General features: G+C 39.1%; 1 protein-coding gene across 2 annotated transcripts in view; it reads left to right on the top strand.

Moving 5' to 3' along the window:
- The window catches only part of LOC136865944 (uncharacterized), a 142,013-nt gene that overhangs the window by 31,990 nt on the left and 95,089 nt on the right, over positions 1-14,934 (top strand). For both annotated transcript variants that reach the window (XM_067142505.2, XM_067142504.2), the window contains exon 5: positions 2,393-2,589. In XM_067142505.2, coding sequence (XP_066998606.1) covers positions 2,393-2,589 — 197 coding nt within the window. The remainder of the gene's footprint in view (positions 1-2,392; positions 2,590-14,934) is intronic.

Here is a 14,934-nt window from a genome sequence, read left to right as displayed (position 1 = left end):
TAATTTAAAGCAAACAACTGAATTTCTATGAAACCACTAGGCAATATCCTAAATGCTCTCCATTGGCCAGTGACAAGAGTCCGGAAGGTGGTCTCATTTTCAATTCTCTGTCTGCATGGAATTGAAAGCTGGGTGGTCTCAGGATTGTAACTGATTGAAACAGGTGGGAACGATGGCAGGAGGGTACTTGACAGGAGTAGATAAAAGCTAAGTTAGAAATGAACTCAATGGATGAAGCCGTATGCTTAAACACATCAGGGTCACATCAGGCGTATGGAGGAGGATAGGTTATATAGGAAAATAATGGACTCTGCCATCGAGGGTACCAGAAGTAAATGGAGACGATTGTTAGGCTCAGTTTTTAATGATTTATTAATAGGTGTGGAACTAAATGAAGGCACAGATCTAGTTACATATAGAAGATTGAGGAGGTGATTAGTTAATTCATAGAAAGGGATAACAGTCTGTAAAGCATCGTCTTGGAATTGTTTGTTGTCATGCCCTGGCACATGGATACAATTGATGGGCCGTAATGAAAGGGGGGGGGGGGGGGGGCAATGATTTTCATTTATTAGCACATAGTCTGTGGTCAAGGAGTTGGTCACGCCTTGCCTCAGAGGTGAATTTTTGTGTCCAGTGTGATGACTGCATGTTACATGTTGTGTGGTGTGCGATGATGATGATGATGATGAGGTGGTGAGGGGATGAAACCTGGTATTAGTGCATAGCGTACTCCTGTCGAATTTTTCACACCAGGCAAATGCTGGGGCTGTTCCGTAATTAAGGCCACGGCCGATTCCTTCCCACTCCTAGGCCTTTCCTATTCTATCGTCGCCATAAGACCTATCAGTGTCAGTGCGACATAAAGCCACTAGCAAAGAAAAAAACTCCTGTCGAATAACACCAAGGGGTCTGCTCAAGGCTTAATGTCCCCATCCAATGGGTGAATCACCATCAGCAATGTAGTACTGTATTTACTCGCATATCGGCTGCACTTTTTATGCCAATTTTAAGGTCCCAAAATAGGGGGTGCGGCTATTATAGGGAACATTTTCAGACACAATTATTAAAAGACCTGGGGAGATATTTAGCCACTGAAACTATTAAGAGAGAGGTATTTATATAATAATGAAGGTATGCTGCGCAATTGCCAGTACGGCTTATGACTAGTATAACATGGGCGGAGACCAGTACGTCCACTGTCAAACTAAGCATGGTAATTATTGCGCTTAAACATAAATGAGCAACGATCAACTTCACTGAAGGCTGTAATGGAATTTAATGATCTATCGTCATGTATGACAACGTGAGAACGTGAGACTGGGTGCAATATAGTTGGTCCGTTGTTGGACGGTGATGCTGTTACATCTTGTGCTGTGGAAAATATTAATTGCTGTTTTATAATATCCAGCCTGTTGTGATTGGTCCAGTTACTTGAAACAGATTACCGCGAAACAATAGTAACTGTACTAAATGCCGAGATAATGGTCGAAAATTAAAAACGTTACTCAGGGAACGTGCTTAAAGGACAATATGTTTTGACCAGCTCACTTGCACATCATTGTGACAAAAGGCGAGTGTATTTTTAATCATAATTTATTTTTATAAACCGCAAATCTGGTGTCAGATTTGTAGTCAGTCTGATGAACTGGATAGTAGATGTGCACTCTGTGTTCCTGTTTCAGCTTGTTGTCTGTGCCAAGTCTCTGATTCATCCTTCCCTTTCTTGCACATTGTCATGAAGGACACTGCTAGCTTGATAATATCGCCGTGCTGAGATGCCAGTGCATCATACATTTACGGTCATTACATGTTACTGATACGTCTTTAGCAATAACACACAAAAATCCAGTAACGCAAGTAATGCATACCGAATCAAATGAGTAATGTTGCTGGATACACTAAAATTTTTAACTTATTTACAACCATACAAAAAGCAAAGAAAGACTGAAACTCTACACGGGGGCTATTTATTACTTCGTATTCCATTCGTAATTTACCAAAACTGTAGGCCTTTCGCTTGTAGAGGGGCTAGATTATTTACATTTTAAAAACGTTGAAAAAAATTGCACTATAATCGTACAGTACCATGTCACTGCTCATTTACTCACTGAACATTTACTCGGAATCACAAGCAGAGTGGCTAGTTTCACTTTCTTCTTGTGGATACTAGTCGGGCACCTTTTCTTGTTCCTCATCACAAAGGTACAAATAACATTATCTTTCCCGATGTTTATGGCTAAGAGTGTCTTTCAGTAAAATTATGTTGATGATGAAGAACATGTTCTGTGTTTTATTCTTTCTCTGGTGTTTATATAAGTTATAGTTCTTTTTTTTTTTAAAGGATTGCTCAGAGACTGTTGTGTAATGATTATTTTGGATTTAATTGCAGTGAGAATTGTAATTCAGGATTCATCACAAGTGACGGCATTTTTACCTCCGTGCGGTTATGAGTTTGAAGAGTCTCCTGTTGATATGATGAATCTTTCATATATGGGCTATATGGAGTCGTTGCCTTTTAAACGGTGGCTGCTTGAGATAGACGACCTCAAATTAAGCCATCTATTTCTGCCTCGCTTTCTAGCAGATGTAAGTTAAATTTTGTGGGTATTGTTTGTGTTAATTTGAAATATACACTGGTGGCCATAATTCTGGAAACTTTGTAAGAAATATGATAACTACCACATTTCAACCATTGAATTTTATTTTTACCTATTTAAAATTGTTTGAAAGACATTGAAAACATATAATAATTCATTCTCCATCAAAATAAGTTCATTTTGTTTTAAATAAAGCCTTTTTTAACCCTAATAATTGTTTAAAATAGTGAGACTAGGACAGGTTTCAACCCCATATGGGTCATCTTCAGCTAGTATACACCATGTGTGAGTGTACAAATCATTATATTCGATAAATTTCCAAGTTTATTGAAAATATTTAAGAAAATTACAATTACAGTAGAACCTCGATTATACGTTCCCGGAAACTATCCCATATTATTCGTTCAAATTATGTGGTCCCGCGAGCATCCTAATTAAATCATGTTGTAAAAATCTCGCATTATCTGTTCCTCGAAGAAACGATTTCCTGGATCAACTGTTCAGGGATGTCATTCCCATCAATGCTTAATCCTCGATCACGTGTTTTTCAAGAAACTGTATCCCACGAAAGGATGGCTATGGCATACTTACGGATCTTGGTGTTAACGTCGCGTCATTGCGGTAATTTGGGGAAGTACTGTACCGTACTGGATAAGCGATTGGCAGTGAACTTGCATAAGGGACCATCTTAGCATCGCATTCGGGTGGTATTGTTTAGAAAATCTTTGGAAATCATAAAGCAGAGTGTGTCCACAACAACTGGAAGGAGGCAGAGTGCATTTCGGCAGTTCTTCTTGAAAACGGAAGGAGTTTCATCATATGTTCGTACTTGCAATACGTCTACAGTACATTATGTCCAGGGTTACATGTTTCTTTTTATTTATTTATTTTTTTACTTTTTTCGAGTGCATCATCGAACAGGTTTTCGGCACTTGCCTCAGGGCACTGTATAGTCACTGGGCTTTCAGGCAGGAATCGAAACTGCTCCTTCTTAAGTAACACAAAATTAGTATTTTAATATTATCGTATACGATTATGTTCAGATATAAGGCTTTTCTGGCATTTGCTCTAGTAACCAGCGTTTCGTCTTAGGTCTGACACTAGACTCATCAGAGTAGGATGTGTCAGACCCTACCCACTGACTCTGGGGTGTATGCAGGTGAACTTATCAAAAGCCCTATATAAGAGGCACAGTCTGATAACTGCATACGGGAGACAAAACTCCACAATGGAATTATTGCTCGCCTAGCCATTCCGAATGGAAATCCTGTTCCCAAGGAGGGAATTAGATATTTTTCCACCAATAGAGCATGTCAAAAAACGGATCAGATGTAAGGCTTTTCCGGCGTTTGCTCTATTAACCCCTCAGCGTCTCAACCATTTTAGGAGCTTCCTACCCCGCGGCCGGATGAGATTTTAACTACGCGCGACTGAAATACAGTGATTCACTTAAAGCGTTACTACAAGTATAAGAGTAGCCCGATATTCACGAAATTTTGAATTCCTTATGATAGAACTATGTACATGCAGATAATGACATAATTATTTCACATTACCTTAGTAATTTAGTTTCATGTGATAGAGTTCGAAGCACTCTTCGAGACAGAGACCCACGTCACACTCCTGGCAGCAGTACACCGACGTCGTCTTTTCTCCGTGTTTTGAACACACGATACAACATCTCTGAGGTTTGTATTTCTCACCGTTGTGTGATAATTTCGTGATAAAATGTCTTTCTTGCTACCTTGGAACTGTATTATCTGATGCGCGCCGGCCTTGAATATTTCGTTTCCCTGCCGAGCGAGCTTATTATGTAAACAAACCTTCCTCCAGCTGAACCCGATAAGATAGGCCAAACTGCTCAGTGTTTGTCCCTGTGACTTGTCTGGATATTATTAGAGAATTTAGAAATCCGAATTCACTGCTGAAAACTTCCCTTTGACCTGTATAACTATCTATAGTCTCCTACACAAAATTTCCAAGTACTGGTTCCTCCTCATCGTCACTCTCATCATTTACTACTGCATCCGCCACAGCCGCATCATTTATTTAATTATCACTGCTACTAATACTGTCACTACTACTTCCGACTAAACTTTAATCTAAATTATACAATATTTCAAGCACATTACTGTCAGTCAAACCACGTCAGAGCGCGGCGTGTCACACGGACTGATGACGCTGCAGCGAGGCCGAAAGCAGCAGGACGAATCTGAATGAGGGGAATACCATTCATGACGAAACAAACCAACTCGATACATATATCAGATAAAAGGTCGAGTCATCGTCTTTCAAGCGAGATATATACCATGAACAACTGGTTCTCGTATCATATGGCAGAAAGCAGCACTAATTGATGCCTACACAGAGCGCTAGAGGAGAGTTACGAAAATATTACAAGCCGAGAAATGAAGACAATATGATAAATATTTTGCACTCTCAATGTACAAATAGAGCAAAGAACATCACGTGAAAAGACAAACTTCTCAAATCATAAAATCTTTATTTTATTACGTGGGAAAGAATGAAGTAAACAGACTTTAAAAAAGCAGAGTTTACTAGTGCTCAGACTTACTTGACAAATATTTACTCTTACAAAAACAACTACATTTTAACGATCTTCATTCTTATTTTACAACACTGATAAACCCCAACATTTCTTCTTGGAAACAAAACAATTTGCAAATCCATAACTCCAAAACTCTTCGCGCTATAGCCGTAAATGCGAAACCATGCTTGGGTCTATACCACGTATGGAGGTTGGCGGCTACGGAAGAAAATAGGGTCTATACAACGTATAGAGGTCGGCGTTGAGGGCTTAACCAGCGTTTTGTCTTAGGTCTATGCTCTGTTGGTGGAAAAATATCTAATTCCCTCCTTGGGAACTTAGGATTTCTATACGATTATGTTATCGAGACCAGAACAGATGTTGCACCTTACATACTGTACATAGTCATGGGAGGTTTTGGGATTGCCTATTACTGTTTTGGTCCTAATATAGTACTGGGAATTTCATGTTTTTGTGTTAAAATGTTATAAAAACTGCAGTCGTCTTTTTGCGCACATTACATTAAAAAACTTTGTATCATTTCGCAATCATACTGACTTGTGCAGCGAGTGCGCTTTCCAGCTGAGTCAAGGTCGTGAATAATCGTAATTTCGGAAGTGTTAATGATATTTTTTTCTCTTTCCAATTTCATTGTGATTAGTGACGGGCAGAATTGAATATAATGCATTCAAGAACTTGAGGATCGATACTTGCATTCAAAACCATATTCTCGAGTTCAACATAACCTTTAAAAGTCGATGTAGGCCTAATTTACACAGTACAAGATTTCCATAAACTGACTACGAACAGTTTACCGGTGACCAAATTACTATGGAAGATTTAAAAAAAGGGGATTTCGCCATCTGGTATCTAATGTGCTTTATTTTATTAGATTAGAGAATTAAAAACTAATTGTGGTCGATTGTTGTTTGACTTGGCGTTACGGGTATTAGATTTTTCAAAGTTTGGCTGATGAAAGAAGTTTTCAGAGGAAACTGACGAAGTTTTTCTGGTAAAACTGAATGTAAAGTTTCGAGATTTTTAAGTCCCGTACCGGTAATTAATGTTTGAAGCCGGCTCCGCGGTCTAACTTGCCTGCCTTTCACCCGGAGGGCCTGTGTTCGACTCCCGGTGAGGTCAGGCATTTTTACGTGGATATGAGGGCTTGTTCCAGGTTCACTCATCCCACGATTACCTTTAATTGAGGAGATGTTTAATGGCGAGATGGCGACCCCAGTCTAGAGAGCCAGGATTAACAGCCGAGAGGATTTGTCACAGTGACAATGCGTCACCTTGTAATCTGCAGGACTTCGAGACTGTAGTTTGGTTTGGTTTAGGGGCGTTTGTTAGGTTATAGGTATACATGTTTCATTTTTGTGATGTTTAGCCAAATTGTTGATGGTTCATTGATTCCCGGATTTTCTGTTTTCCCGTGTTGTGCATTTTTTTATCCATGGTCCCTCCAAAAATGGAGAATCAATGTTCCACTGTATAAATAAATAAATGTAAATATGAGGTAAACAGTTGATAGGGAATCTGCCACCTGCCATAAATGCAGATCATTGATTGATTGATTGATTGATTGATTGATTGATTGATTGATTGATTGATAGTGTACATTAGAATTGTATTGAACAGGTGGACCAATATAAATATATTCTTCTAAGTATTGTATTTTTTTTAAACGTGCAAATTAGGGGCACGCAACTGTAAGTTTGCATTCAGGAAATAGTTGGTTTGAACTGCTGAAGGTGGTTTTCTGTGGTTTCCCACTTTCACATACTGCAAATGCTGGAGCTGTACCTTAATTAAGGCCAGGGCCACTTCCTTCCCATTCCTAGCGCTTTCCTATTCCGTTATTCAAATATATAAGCTTCATTGTTGTTTCCGTATTGAACTGTGATCACAAAGATGAGCTATTTATGAGGTTCAACCTATTCAATACTAATTACGTGTTGTATAGATGTTATTTACAACATTTATACAGTACAACATCTATACAACACGTAATTCCTAATTCATTGTTACCATAAGACTATCTGTGTCGGTGCGACATAAAGCAGCTTACAGAGACTTACAATAATTGAAAATCTTCCATCTTTTTGATACTTTTTATTTGCTTTTTAGCAGATTAATTATAAATAGTACATGTTTCGTTCTTATTTGAGAACATCTTCAGCTGTAGTATAGCTTAGGTGAATCACTGAGTTTTTGAGTACATTAGTTTCAGGCACCTTGTTCCTCTTAAAAACTATTTGAATGTAAATTGAATTAAAATGATATTAAAACAATGTGGTGGTTAATGGGTTAGTGACTTGAGACAGGATGAATACATAGTTAGCCTACTTAAAAAACTATATCTATTCATTTGAATAGTTGTTGTTAAAAGTTTCAAACTCTGTTACACTAAAAAAATATCTGTTTGTCTTCCAGTTAAAAGGTTTTTAAAATGTATGACTCCTTGACACTGTTCTAAATATTGTGGAATGTTCACTTCTTTCACTCCTTCCAGGTTGGCTGTTATTTATTTTGAGCTTAATGTGTCTTAAATTGAGTTTAATGCGAAACTTTGAAGCTGATTGCCGTTCACTAATTGAGAGGGGAGTTTCGTCTCAATTTCTGAAATGAAATGAAAATAGGGATTTACTTTCGTAATGAAAACATGTGTCTTTATAAAGTAACTTAATGTATAAAATGTTCCATACCTTACTGTTGTTCAACTCCAATTCTACCTTGGCCCTGGAGGAGCTATGTTTGCAGCTGCTTTACGTCTTGTATAATAATGATGTGTGTGTTCCGATGTTTGCTCCACCTTCCGGGGAGGCAAGGCTATGGAGAGGGGAGGAGGTGTGTCAGTTACTGTCACAGCTTCGGCTTTAGAAGGGGTGGTGGGGGGAGTTGATGTACGAAATGGCGGAGGCTCGTTCTTATTCATCCTTTAATTGTCTGTGTTGTTTATTTTGCCTAAAGTTTCAAGATTTGATAATATCCCTTCAGATATGGGGTTCCTATTGTCAATTATATCATTCAGGTTATTGTCCTGATTACTTTTTTATTCCAAATAAATATATAAATTTTCTAATGTATTTAGAATATTTTTAAGTAGGCTAACTATGTATTCATCCTGTCACTTATGACAAGTTCAAGCAACAAAGACGAATAATGATCTAAAATGTTGCAAATAGCTCTAAAATAAAAGAGACTACAGCAAATAAACTATTAAAAAATTAAAATAAGGGATGTATGAGTAAAAGAAAAAATAATGCTGATGAAGACCGGAGTCGAATTCCGAAAACTTCAGTTCCCAATATTGATGCGATGGTGACTACACCGTGGACACAAATAGGAAATACCTTTGGGAATAACATTACAAAAGTTTGAGGGCTAAAATATTTTTTAATGAAGGGAAAATCCTCAAAATTTGAACACATTTTTAGGAAACCACGACAATCTCCCCTTGTAAGTACTTCGTTTACAATGACCAGAACTCTGCCTTTTCTCCTGGGACACCCTATATACAGTATGTATTTTACATACAGGGCATTGCTACACAAACTGACATCACCAGGTGATTTTTTAGCTATGGGAAGCAAATGTTACAGTAGCGTGCAAATTAATCCAAACACAGTAATTTCTAGGATGACCGAGTGAGATGTCTGTGTGGTTAGGGGCACACAGCTGTGAGCTTGCATTTGGGAGACATTGGGTTCAAACCCCACTGTTGGTAGCCCTGAAGATGGTTTCCGTGTTTTCCCATTTTCACACCAGGCAAATGCTGGTGCTGTATCTTAATTCAGGCCACAGCCACTTCCTTCCCACTCCTATCCCTTTTCTGTCCCATTGTCGCCATAAGACCTATCTGTGTTGGGTGACATAAAGCCAGTTCAAAAAAAATAAAAGTAAAAAAGGAAATGGAATTCTTTATGTTTTTCAGAGAACTTTGGAACTTAAGAATTTCACCTTGTATTTTGACACGGCAAAAGCCCAGAAGCTTATATGACTATACTTTGACAGATTGTTTTTGAAAATCTGTGCATTGTTGGCTAGCATTCTGTGATATCTGTTCAATACTAATTTTGCTGTTTCAAGCCATGCTTTAGCATCTTCTTGACAGTAGCTGTTCTCTGATACCCTGCCAAGGCTATCCTCATAACAAAAGGATAAGTTGTTTAAGATGTTTTACCATGAATCTAAAATCTGACATCTTTTCATGATTTACCTACTGTGTATGTTATGGTATTGATTAGCTGAAATTATACTGAATTAAAGTGTGCACTTCTGGGGTCTGGTATAGGACACATTAGTAGGAGCAAACGATAAGATCTATCCTTGTAGGTTTCAGTTCTCATAGGGAACCTGATATATTTGTCCTGAATGAGTAAATTTATAGTTTCAATGTAATTGGTCCATTATTCGAAATTAATTTTTCCAGCTAACTCGTTCATTTGCCCCAGTGTGCCAGTTTGGGCTCATCAGTTGGTAACTAGCACGCCTGCCAGGAGACTCCAAATAGCCTGTGAAGTGGCTTCCACTTCATGCACTAGCCATGTCTTGGTTGGTGTGCTGGTTACCAACTGGTAAGTCCAAACTGGCACACAGGGGCAAAATGCCGGCAACCGAGAGTGAGTTAGCTGGAAAATTTATAATTTCAAATGAAGGAGCAATTATTTTGGAATTATAGATTTATCCTTGGTTAGAAATGGAGAATATCCCCTGCCTTGTTAATCTCTGTATTACGGTTAAAGTTTACTATCCTCGTGCTATATTTTTATAATAATCCTCTCCTGTAAATTGTGCATTTTATGTACTGTGTAGTCATTATAATCAGAGCTGATGAAATAAAAATTTTAAATAACAGTTGTGTTTCCATCAGCCCCAAACAATTAAGTTGCTTCACGGCTCGAACCTCGCTCCCTTCTAATTCGTATCAGGCTGAATGCGCAACACAGAAATGCCATTGTTTTGCAGCTCGAATAGTCTGTCACTAACTGCTACTCATTTGCTGTTTTGCAGCTTGATTTGTCTGTACTGTAATCACTATTTCAGTCAGATATAGGTCAGATGACTATAGGTCAGATGAGCAGAAAAAGAATTTCTGTGGTGGTATGATGAACAGTATAAACTATGTGATTAAGCTATTATCAGTTTAATATCCCAATATAAAAATGATGAAGGTGATGGCGACATAACCAATGTAGAAAGTAAAGTGAATGTAATTGAATGCGATTAAAGGCACTGCTTTATGTGAAACTTTTTTTTTTTTTTGCTAGTGACTTTACGTCGCACCGACACAGATAGGTCTTATGGCAACGATGGGATAGGAAAGGCCTAGGAGTTGGAAGGAAGCGGCCATGGCCTTAATTAAGGTACAGCCCCAGCATTTACCTGGTGTGATAATGGGAAACCACGGAAAACCATCTTCAGGGCTGCCGACAGTGGGATTCGAACCGACTATCTCCTGGATGCAAGCAGACAGCTGCGCACCCCTAACCGCATGGCCAACTCGCCCGGTATGCGAAACAGTAAGACAACTTATCACCAGCCGATATTATGATGCTGCGACATCTATGCATCGTGGCGACAAAAAATGTGAGGCAGTTTAATCAAACAGGAGACTATTAAGACTATTTGATAAATGAATGAGGCATATGATAATGTTTCTGGAAGAAGGTTGGGGAAATCATCGTCAAAAAGAGACTGGGTACACAAACTATAGAAATGGTGCAAGCAATGTACAACAACTGCGTCAGCAGCGTACAGACTCCAGTTGGAAGGACGAAAAGGTTTAGAAAGAAAACTGGATTAGGACAGGAGAGTGTGCTGTCACCTCTTTTGTTTCAAATGGTTATGTGTGAAATTGCAAAGGAGACAAAGGAAGCAGATAGGAATTGAGAGATGAAGTTATTACTCTTCGCAGATGATATTGTGATCTGGGGAACGAGCAGCAAAGAAGTACAAGAACAACGTGATGCACTGAACAAGAAAACTGATAAGTATGATACGAAAACCAGCGTAGAGAAAGGCAAGACCATGGTGATATCAAGAAGACGACCGGGCGAATTGGCCATGCGGTTAGGGGCGCGCGGCTGTTATCTTGCATCCGGGGATAGTGGGTTCGAATCCCTCTGTCTGCAGCCCTGAGGATGGTTTTCCATTTTCACACCCAGCAAATGCTGGGGCTGTACCTTAATTAAGGCCACGGCAACTTCCTTCCAACTTCTGGGCCTTTCCTATCTGATCATCGCCATAAGACCTATCTATGTCGGTGCGATGTAAAGCCGTTTAAAAAGAAAAAATTCAAGACGTCGAAGACAAGGGAAAGGCTTTCTGATAATTGGTGGTCAAAGCATTGAAATTATTGACGGTTTCAAATTCGCAGGGAGTGAATTAATGCAGAATATAAGGCTGGACATGGAGATTAGCGGGAGGGCGCAACAGGGCAACGCGTTCTACCCGAGTGTAACAAACCTTGTTGAGAATAAAGAAGTAGCAAGGAAGTGTAAAGAGATAATGTACAAAATATATTATGCACCCATATATGCAGCTAAGACCTGGATAATAGCAAGTAGGGAGGAGAGTAGGACTCAAGGCAGTGAAATGAAATACCTAAGAAGTTATGATAGGAAAGACAGATTGAGAAACATAGATGTGAGAAAGGAGGTTGGATTGGAGAACCTAAATGACAGAATTGATAGGAGGTAACTAAGATAGTTTGGACATCTAAAGAGGATAGAGGCGGAAAAAAAAGACCAAAACAGGTGAAGGATATGAAGTCCGAGGGAAAGAAAGTGAGATGGAAGTCTAGAGCAATGTAGATTGATTCAGTAAAGAGGAGTGCAAGAAGAAGAAACCTGGACTGGGAGAGAGGAAGGTGGAGAAATATCATAAATAAATGCCCTGACTTGGCAGGAGCTGGGTAAGGGGAAGGGATGATGATGATGATGATGATGATGATGATGAATTAACTCTTAGCGTGCTGTAGAATATTTCAAATTTGTTTTTTTAATGTATATGTACTATAGTCTGTCTCTGGTGTAGTGGTTAGTGTGATTAGCTGACCCCCCCCGGAGGCCCGGGTTTGATTCCCGGTTCTGCCATGAAATTTGAAAAGTGTTACGAGGACTGGAATGGGGTTCACTCAGCCTCAGGAGGTCAGCGGAGTAGACGGGGGTTCGATTCCCTCCTCAGCCATCCTCGAATTGGTTTTCTATGGTTTCCTACTTCTCCTCCAGGTAAATTCCAGGATGGTACCTAACTTAAGGCCACGGCAGCTTCCTTCCCTCTTCCCTATCTACCCCTTCCAATCTTCCCACCCCCCACACAAGGCCCCTGTTCGGCATAGCAGGTGAGGCCGCCGGGGGATGTACTGGCCATTCTCCCCAGTTGTATCCTCCGACCCAAAGCCTCATGCTCCAGGACACCGTCCTTGAGGCGGTAGAGGTGGGATCCCTTGCTGAGTCCAAGAGAAAAACCAACCTTGGATGGTAAACAGATTAAGAAAGAATATGTACTATATTTATACCGTATTTACTCGCATATTAGACCCCGTCCTGGCTTTTTGAGACGAAGAAAATAAAAAAAATAAATTTCGCATATAAGACCCCCCCCCCCCAACGTAATTCATCAGAGAACGACGATGATTCAGCTTCGAAGCGGGTACAAGTCTTATTGCAGCTCTGGTGACATCGCACAAATTTATGAATAGTTTTGTCTGTACGACCTACGCAGTGAAAACGCGTCGAATCCATGTTTCTTTGTTTCATAGTTAAGAAATGTCCGCCTCTGTAGCATAGGTCTGCTGCAGCTCTGATGACGTCGCACAAATAGATGAATATGCCTACCTTCGTGTCCAGCCCGCGCATTGCAAGCATGTATCAGTCATGCTATATGTTTGTGTTTTGTAGTTGATAATGTCCGCCAGCGTAATGGTTAGCACAATTAGTTGCTGTTTTCGGGGGTCTGACTTCGATTCCTGGTACCATACTGCCAGAGATTTACGAATGGCAGGAAGGTTGATATGCGGTAAAAGCAGTACGTTTAACTCCCCTCCACTGGGGGTGTGTCTAAAAAGAGCTGTACTACCTCAGGATGAGGAGACGAGTTTACTTTAGTTGAGAAATATTGCTATTTATACAGCAGGCGAGATCATTAACAAAGTGGTCGTTTAATATCTCGTAACTCGGGGCCAATATGGGTATATATTTGGAGAGAAGTAAGTTTAAAATGTGATAAAAGCTATCCAAATAAAATGATTGTTTTACACGCCAACGTACCTAATAATAATAATAATAATAATAATAATAATAATAATAATAATAATAATAATAATTTTATGTCCCCATGTACTTTAAACGATTTTCGGGGACGCCAAACAAAACATACTAGGGTATGCGTTAATAAAAAAGGAGACAACGAATGTACGGAATTAAACATTATGATAATAAAATGCATTTCCGCCACACCTGTAGATATCCATAAATGCGGTATATTTTCCTGTTATTTATTTTTATTCTTTCCGTCAAGGAACTTTTGGCACTATCAGGGCGATAATATACCTAACCTAAATAATGTCTCATGGACAGCTGTTTACGTAAATCCGGATGTGATAAATGTAGAAAACAAGCATGAAATGTACTTAAAAATAAGGGTCTGTGTTTCAACAACCACAGTTATCAAAAGAATGTTTCCAGTTACTATGCATTACATTCGGAAGTGCAGCTCGTAACATAAGCTAGTTATCAGCTGATGGTTTGGCATGTCTTCTACAGTACGGCTTTATTCGGAAGGAGTGGCTTCTGCTACAAATACACCAACTGGGAATATCAGAGACCATCTCCAGAAACCATTTGGGAATAGATTCACACTGTTTAGACTGTATAGATGGGAACAAAATTATTTTTAAAAGGTTAACAATAGTGCAAAATAAATTATTTTGACATAGTATATTTGCATCGGCGCTGTTTGAAAAACAAGATGATTCCAAAGCAAAGGCGAGAATATGTCACCAATTCTCCTAACAAGGTTGATGAGGCCAAGACTGCATAAAACAAACAGTAACGAGCAGAGTGACAGGAAGCAACACTGGGGGGGATAGGAGAGGTTTTCCTTGGTAGGTACCAGAAATGAGAAAAGGACCATCATTCGACAATTCAGATAATGAAATATATTAGACAATTAACTTTGTAATTACATGCACAGATTATCATGGGATTTGAAAAAAGTCAAAGAGATAGCATAGATGAAGTCCAGTAATGCGTTTTCCCGCTTTCATTAAAGACCACAGAGTTCGAACAATCAAAACAAAGGAAGAAACTGCTACCCAAAATCTTCTTACAAACTTTAGAATGATTTACACATACTGTAGACTCATAACATTCCTTTTTTAGGATAACAAGGATAAACTTTTCATAAAGCAACATTTTAGCATGACAACCATAATTATTGGCCACGATTTAGAAAAAACTAACACCTCCAGGGTGTTTTACAAAACTCTAATAATACAAGCAAAGGAGGGACGGGAGGGAAAGGAGGAAGATGAAAAATAACAAGGATGAAAGAAAAACAGGAATCCGTCTGCGCGATACTTAGAGAGAGCTCTTTCACCGGCTACTGTGCTATTTAAAAGGTTTGAACATATCATGTCAACAGTGGTCACTCTTAGTCCAAATTTTAGATTTTCATCTTCATTTTTTGTCGTGAAAATTTTAAGTTCAGAGAACATCGAAACAGATTAGGCACAAAATAAAGCCTTCAATAAGCAGAATGAATAAACAGACAAGTGCCTGA

The sequence above is a fragment of the Anabrus simplex genome, chromosome 3, assembly GCF_040414725.1.
Source record: "Anabrus simplex isolate iqAnaSimp1 chromosome 3, ASM4041472v1, whole genome shotgun sequence".
Taxonomy (NCBI): domain Eukaryota; kingdom Metazoa; phylum Arthropoda; class Insecta; order Orthoptera; family Tettigoniidae; genus Anabrus; species Anabrus simplex.
This window is presented reverse-complemented; position numbering and strand designations above follow the sequence as displayed.